This window comes from Quercus suber, unplaced genomic scaffold, assembly GCF_002906115.3.
Source record: "Quercus suber isolate HL8 unplaced genomic scaffold, Cork oak 2.0 scaffold_6, whole genome shotgun sequence".
Classification (NCBI taxonomy): Eukaryota; Viridiplantae; Streptophyta; class Magnoliopsida; order Fagales; family Fagaceae; genus Quercus; species Quercus suber.
Window position 1 is genome coordinate 541,959 of NW_027069472.1, and position 7,779 is coordinate 549,737.

The following is a 7,779-nucleotide window of genomic DNA, read 5'->3' on the forward strand; positions in this document are numbered from 1 at the left end:
TTTGTTACAGTAAAAAAGACAATAACTATTTGTCTGAATCCTCTCAACATAGACTAGCCTCATCACACGCGCTTCGCGCATACTATGAGGCTCTTTTTTTCTGTTAGTGTTTAGTGTCATAATTTTTCATTTATTCCAATTTGAAGTTTACATATTTGTTCGTCGTATTATGCATTTAGAACTGCTAATACTGTTAGGAGTGTGATGAGGCTAGCTCCAAAAAATGAACATATCCAATACTATTTAGGTGTTCATTTTTGGGAGTTAGCCTCATCACACTCCTAACAGTATTAGCAGTTCTAAATGCATAATACGACGAACAAATATGTAAACTTCAAATTGGAATAAATGAAAAATTATGACACTAAACACTAACAGAAAAAAAGAGTCTCATAGTATGCGCGAAGCGCGTGTGATAAGGCTAGTAAATACTAAATAGGATGGAGATTTGGTCAATGGTAACCTATTGGGCCAAACCTAAGCCTGACCAGAAAGCCCAAAACAGGTTTTTTTTTTTTTTTTTTTAATTTCCCAAAGTTGAAAATTCATGGCCTTTGATCTGTGGTGTTCTGGGCTGAACTTTTAAGATTAAGAAGCCTATGGTATATAGCCCAATCTAGTGGTTTAAGGATTTTGATTGCGGCAGGAGTGTACATTGTAAAATTAGAATTTTCAAGCCACACTGATTGAAATGTTATAGGTTGGATAGTAAAGAGGGGATAATTTTGAGTCCATAATATTGAAATTTTTTGCAATATAATTGATTGTCATATTTATACTATTTATAAGAGGATTATTCTCTTTGGACTAAACTTTTATATAATTCAAAAATACCTTTAAACTTTATGTTTAATAAGGAAAAAATTTTGAAGACAAGCCGGTAAAAATATATCTCTAACTCCACTTAAAATACCTACAAAATATGACATTCTCCCACTAATCCATGTTTTCATAATAAACTTATCCAATTTTTATTTTTATTTTTATTTTTTTAGAAAAAAGGGAAATTATTATTAGAATTTGATGGCCTTTATTGCACTCCTTCATCAGCCCAACCCAAGTTTAATATCCAACCACAGACGTTTTACAGCCTTGTTTTTCGTTTGCTAATATGAGAACTGTTATTTAAAATTTGTATTTCAATTTTTTTTTTTTTTTGAAAACACAAATTTCCTTTTTTTTTTTTTTTTTTTAAGAACCGATTTTGGAAAACAAGTTTTTCTTTTTTTTTTTTTTTTTTTTTTTTAAGAACCGATTTTGGAAAACAAGTTTTCAAAACTGAAAAGACAATATATATTGTTTGGTCACAATGTTATTCCCAGAACAAAAATATAGGGAAATAAAAATCATTAGGTTATTATTTCCATCCAAAATAGTTGTATTGAAATGAGTAAAAAACAATGCCATGACAAGTGATAATATACAGGGGAGTGCTGATGTAATTAAACTTGGGTTGCTAATTTTAAATTCTCCTTAAGAATTATAACATCACTCATCTTTCTTATATGGGAAGTAGGTTGGAGATTCTAAAGACTGGGTTCAAATTTAGGGTCACCTATTTTGAAACTACGACAAAATGTAACTTTAAACTTAAAATTTGAAACAATGTCCAGTTTATCATGTATCTTGATGTAATTGAGCATAATTTCTTTGTTCAAGTGTTTAAATTTGTGACAAATACTCGAGAAAGTTTAGGTAAATTTCTTTCCTTTGTACTCTACAGAGTTGTAACAAAGATTTCTATTTTCTAGCCTTTAACCTTTAATTCTAGAAACCAAGACCTAACAAAATACTATTTCTTCTATGACCACAACTTTTGTATTGTAACGTTTGTCACAAATCTAACATAGTTAAGAGTGAGTGGTTGTCTACCACTTTTACTTGGATCAACCACTTTTTCTTCACGAAAGGAAATAAATTTGAGTGAGTGTTTCTACTTTGCTCACATGAATTATATTGTTAGTTTCATTGATGGCTATTTCCTTATCCAATAGCTCACAGAGCCCCTTAACAGCTTCCAGACGCTCAAAGGCTTTTTTGTATTTTCATTTCATTCCAATTTAGGACTTAAGCGTTTCTCCATTCAAGTCCCAAAACTAATTGAGGATGTCAAAAAATAAAAGCATAATTACATCCAAACGAATTTCTATGATTACAAAGCAAATGTAGTGAATGTGCATATATTTGGGTAGTATTATACGAACTCAATGAAGTTGGTGCAACTGATTTTGTGTAGAAAGAGTAGTTGAGAATTTTATAAGATCAGATAGAAGCATGAAAAACCAAGCTCTGTATGGATCTTAAATGAGTTTAACATGCCACTAGAGCCATTTGAGATTGTTTTAATCAATGATAATAGTGTCATGCAGGCTCCACATGTATTTTTTCGGTGTTGTAAAAGAAAAAATAAGAGAGAAATAAATCAAGTAAGAAAACCAAGGTTTTATATTTGTAGCGGGATCATTGTCCAAGTGAAGATCAATGCAAGCAGTTAAAAAGAGTGAATTAAGCATAACCTATTCCACAAGCACTTCAATATTCAAAGTTAGATTTTTTAAATTAAGGATCAATTTGGGTATTTCTCAAAGTTGTGTGGCTTCTAATTTCAGATTAAAAGATCAGGGGTTTAGTTTGATTTTGACAGAAAGTTCAGGAGGTTTTTTGCACTATTCTCTTAATCTTTTAGCTTGTACTTAATGTGTTCCCTTGTTTTCAGCTGCCTTCTCCACTATTTCATTTTTGTTTTCAAAATTTTATATTATTAGAAATCAATAATCTTCCTTCTCCATTATTTTGCATTCCTTTGACATCTCATCTCCTTCATTGTAGCATTCAATTATAGGAAACCACCCTAAAATTCAATAATCAACAAAAAAGGAAAGAAATTAACCCACCTAGTTTGAATCAATAGGATTGCTGAAATAATTTTGAAGGTGGATGGATCAATCATGATGACATCAAATTGAGAACTCAAATATGCCATATTAAGCCTAATTGATCATATATTTTTTTGGCGGGTTTGTACATACAGCAATATTGACCAATTAGTAAATTAAACCAAAAATGCGCCTTCCATTAAAGACAAGATAGAAGATATGTTTGATCATACCCAAGCTGTGAAAGTGATCTACTAATATTACCAGCTTGCTTTAAACCTGGCCCTGCTGCACCTAGTTGACTTTTGTTGCTTTGAACTAGCTAGATCAAGAAGATTTTTGCTTGTTTTGCACGTGCTTAAACCATCTGCCTTGCTCTACTTTGTGGCATAGAAATAATAAAGAAACAGAGGTATTTACAGTTTGTTTGGTTTGTTTAAGCATCCAATCCAAAATACACAAGAGTAAGGAACTGGGTACAAAATATATGCTAATTAGGGTAACGTAACACACCCCCTTCCTGGCAGGCCTGCCTAACAACCGACACCGAATTATGAGTCTTCCAAAGATAGATCAAAAGACAGCCCTAATAGAGAGTTCACATAATTTGAACCAAAGACATCTAACTAGGCTCTGATTCTGTTTTAACAAACAACTAACTAAAAAGACCAAAGCTGTTTGAAAGTAGGCCAACCAAGTTTTTCTAGTCAGGCAGGAAAGAGTATCCATGTACCAAAGATGGATGATCTGAAGGCTTTTCCTTGGTTTCACTCTCTGAAGCGGCGTGGCACAAAGCACATTCCTAGCTCAGTAGGAAAAAATAGTGTTTGGAAGAATTTTGTTATACATTCTGACATTCTTAGTAACAAGTTCATTATCAAATGCTGAAGTTAATAACTTCACAAAATGCCTGCTTACTAGGCTAGAAAAGCCCTGTGTTTTCATATTTTATAAATCTACATTTTCAGTCCTCTAATAGAACAAAATTTGACTCATGCACCAAAAAAGAGCAAATAGCAATTAATGACCCAATCATCTATAATTCTCAAGCATGGATAGTATTTAACTTGCATCGGGATTCAACACAAGTAAAAATAGCATGTGAGCAGGAACTCTAATTATTAATACTAACATTAATACAATCTTTGAGAAACAGTGGATCATCTTTTACTTCATTGCAAGTTCACACGCGCCTTATGGAGTGAAGTGTTTTTGATGTTTGGTTTGTAGTGGGTGATGCAAATGACGGTTGTTTCTCTTCTTTTTGCATGGGAGAATTATCTGGGGTTACACTCTTCTTCGGTCTGGAATATGGTTCCAGCCTGTTTGATGTGGCTAATTTGGAGGGAACGAAATACCCGCACTTTTGAGGACATTGAGAAATCTGCAGATTCTTTGAAGTCTTTGCTAGTTGGGACATTATTTGGGTGGTCTCGTGCTTGGGGTTTTACATAATGTATTTTCATTTTTGATTTCGTGCATTCTATCTCTGTTTGATTTGTTTGTATTTGTTTCTAGTACATTTTGTTCATCATCATGAACATGATGTACTTTTTTTAATGAAGATATCTATTACCTATCAAAAAAAAAAAAAAAAAAATCTTTGAGAATAATTGGAACAAGTTATGAAAAGTAGGAGCTATTAGCTTGAAATACTCTTTCTTAATAACAACTCTTTTTTTAATTAATCTCGCAAATGGCAAGCCTTATGCATAAACCTCATAGAAGAGTAATGAAACCAGATGTGAGACATGATGTTAGCTTGACCATATTTTTATGTTTTAATCTCATCCATGAAATATAGCCTACAGTTTAAGATGCTTGAGCCCTACACCTGGACATTCCAACACTTAAAATCTTGGGGCCCGGGGGACTTTAAGTTTTTATCCTTCAATGTCACAAAGTGATGAAGCAAAGATATGTTTTTTTCAAAAAAAACAACCTTCCAATCAAAATTTTGACATTCTTTCCCCTCCCCCTTGGATCTAAAACTAACTTAAATTATAAAAAATAAACCCTGAGATCTCCATTACCTATTTTTAATTAATATAAAGCCTAAGTATTAAGCTTCTTAGCATAACACTACAGCAACATTCTGCATCAAGGTAACTCCTTTATCAGGGATAAGAGCCTTGAATCACCATATTCAATTCTCTAACTTTGGTCAATTCCTTCCCTTTTTTTCTATTGTTAATAGGTAATTTAGGGTGCAGGAGTAGAATTTAAAGGCAATATTCTCCCATACAAAACTTGATGACAATTAGCACCATCATTCAAATTAATCTAAGGAAGCATCAATACCAACACAAGATAAAATAAGCATACGGATAAATGGCAACTCCTAAAAACAATATTCATCAACCCCCATGACCAGGAAATCATGATCAATTGATGAGTAGGTATAAGATCAAAGTGTATGTGTGTGTGTCTAAGAGAGAGAGAGAGAGAGTCTACTGAAAAACAAGAGAAGGGTTTTGACTCGTTCAAAGTGAAACCAACTAGTTTTTTTTCCCCAATTTAAGCAACTCCCGCATCAAGATCGTATCAAGGCCGTGTCTTTGATCGCATCCACAACATATCAGACTGTGTCCAAAATTTAAAATATTTTTTAATCTCTAGATACTCTTTGGAGACCGTATTGGATACATTTCCAGCCATGAGAGATACTTCAAACGAGAGGCCAATTTTCTATCTAAAGTCCAACACATGCATATTGGAGGTACTTCAAATTTGTCCTACTTCATTGTTACATCAACACCTACTAGTAATATTAACGTAATTTTGGTTTTTGCTACTGTTAACTTATGGTCAATTAGGATTCCATTGTTTTAAACATTTGAAAGGAAGCAAAATTTCAGCTATTGCTAGTTGTTGGACTTGAGAACAAGTGACAACTATATTCTATCACAAATAGCCATGGAACTAAATATTGCTAAGCGGGCCACTTAGACTAAAGGGTTTTGGTATGGTCAATAGCAAAAGCACAATAGAACAGAATGGCTTAGCCATCTGAAATCCCCATTTGATCATTCCTCAAATGTAATTTAGCTAACTTCCATTCATATTGAGAAATTTCTTAAACTCGAGGAAGGAAACATTTACAACCTTAGTTTCAGGATCATATGTACTAGCTAATTAGCTAAAGTTATATACAAATTAAGCAATACTGGCTAAAGTTAATTTTCACAATGATGGTGGCAAAACTGAGAGTGATAGAATAGCTAAAGTGAATTTTCACATTTACTTACCACCATCGAGTAAAATCAAGCTCTCCATTGAATTAGCTGTGCAACCCACCCAATCAGCATCTTCAATTGCAAGAATGTTTTGATTTCGACTCTCAGGGTCAATTGAAACCAGCCCAGTGGCAGTCTTAATCAGAAGTTCACCATTATCAGTGCAGCCATTACAATAGAAATGACTATTCAAAATCATTGGTACCATATATTTTTCAATCCAAGACTCGGCCACACCATACTCCTCCATAACCCATATGTGACAGAAGACATCCGAAAGATCATCAGTGTAAATGAAAACAGCCAGGGATCCCTTGAACACTGCAAGTTCAGTACAACATACACCATCCAAGTCTAAGAGATCAGGAGGCAACATCATCTCACGGAAGCTCTCATCATTGACGTTAAAGGACAGAATGAAACAGTGGCGACTAGTGGTTGCTACAGCGTGCAAAGCTCCATTAAAAAATATACCCTCATCAATAGTTCCAAACTTGGGTTCATACCCTCTTAAGGACTCCATCGATATTACAACCTTTCTCCACGAATCTGTACTCAAGCTGTAAATCTCGGCTTCAGCCTCTTGTCCCACAATAAAAGACACAAGTCTAAGAATCTTGAAGTCATTGTTTTGAAAATTATAAGCAAGTCCAATAACGCAGGTGTCTCCCTCGCCAGTAGAGGGAGTAGCTAGAAGCTTCTTAAACATTCTAATACTTGGGTTCCACAGATAAATAATGTGACAAAGTTTTTTATCATAATTAGCTAGGCAGAACAAGCCATTACAGAAACCAACTATGTCGCATTCGTCAAAATGCGAGGGCATTTCAAACCTAGAAACCTGGGTCAAAGTGCGGTCGTTGTTGCAAACAACAGTACACAATTGTTTAGAAGATGATAAACTATTCTTATCCTTTGTAGTATATAGCAAATACCCACTGTGAGTGTTTGTGGATATTAATGATTCGGATTGCTTAAGGCTGAGTTTCAAGTGTTTGGTAATGAAAGTGGGGTCAGTGATGATGGAGTCACAAGATTTAGAAACGCACCTGAAGCGGGTTAAGGATTTCACTGGTAGCTGACCCAGGATGTCTTCCACGACGTCTTCTGGAAGAAGCTCACGCGTTGTTGTTGTAGTGTTCTGAAACATCAGGAAGATTCACGAAGGGACCAAGTTTAGGGTTTTAGGATTTTTTCTGTCTCTTTCCCCTGTATGTTGCTATGTTGTCATACATAAGGAGGGGGAGGATGAAGATATGATAAGGATAAGTGAATCTATGGCATTTGAACTGTGGTGTCCTGGGCCTAAGCGGTTAGGCCTTGCCCAAAAGCCCAATGATATATTTTTTGACACAAGCATTGTAAAAATTAAATGGCCAAGAAAAACAAGCTCTTTCCTTGTTATATGTGGATTAAGAGTAAGCAGCTAGAGGCATATAATTGGACATGGCAGCAGAAACTTTATCAAAATTTAAAAGGTTTTAGAGACTGTGCTTGCAGAATTATCCCTCACATTTTTGCTTGGTAAGGATTCAGAAATTTATTCATAGATGAGCTAAGAAAATATTTTGTGACCTCAATGACTTCCATTTGATGAGCTAAGAATATATTTCTCTTTAATAATTCTAGACATTATGTAATGTCATTGGACAATTGAGGCTAGACTA

The 7,779-nt window shown here is 34.3% G+C and overlaps 1 protein-coding gene across 3 annotated transcripts; it reads right to left on the reverse strand.

Annotated features, from left to right (window-relative positions):
• Positions 1-2,984: 2,984 nt before the first annotated feature.
• On the reverse strand, positions 2,985-7,373 carry LOC112024570 (F-box/kelch-repeat protein At3g06240). 3 transcript variants are annotated; one of them, XM_065773000.1, is made up of 2 exons: positions 7,162-7,373; positions 2,985-6,672 (listed from the first exon to the last, which is right to left on the reverse strand). In XM_065773000.1, the coding sequence occupies exons 1-2, from the start codon at positions 7,260-7,262 to the stop codon at positions 6,117-6,119; spliced, it is 657 nt and encodes a 218-aa protein (XP_065629072.1). In that variant the 5' UTR covers positions 7,263-7,373; the 3' UTR covers positions 2,985-6,116. The 3 variants fall into 3 exon arrangements, with proteins under 3 accessions (XP_065629072.1, XP_065629075.1, XP_065629068.1); XM_065773003.1 differs by having other exon boundaries at positions 2,985-6,692; XM_065772996.1 differs by having other exon boundaries at positions 2,985-6,953.
• Positions 7,374-7,779: the final 406 nt, after the last annotated feature.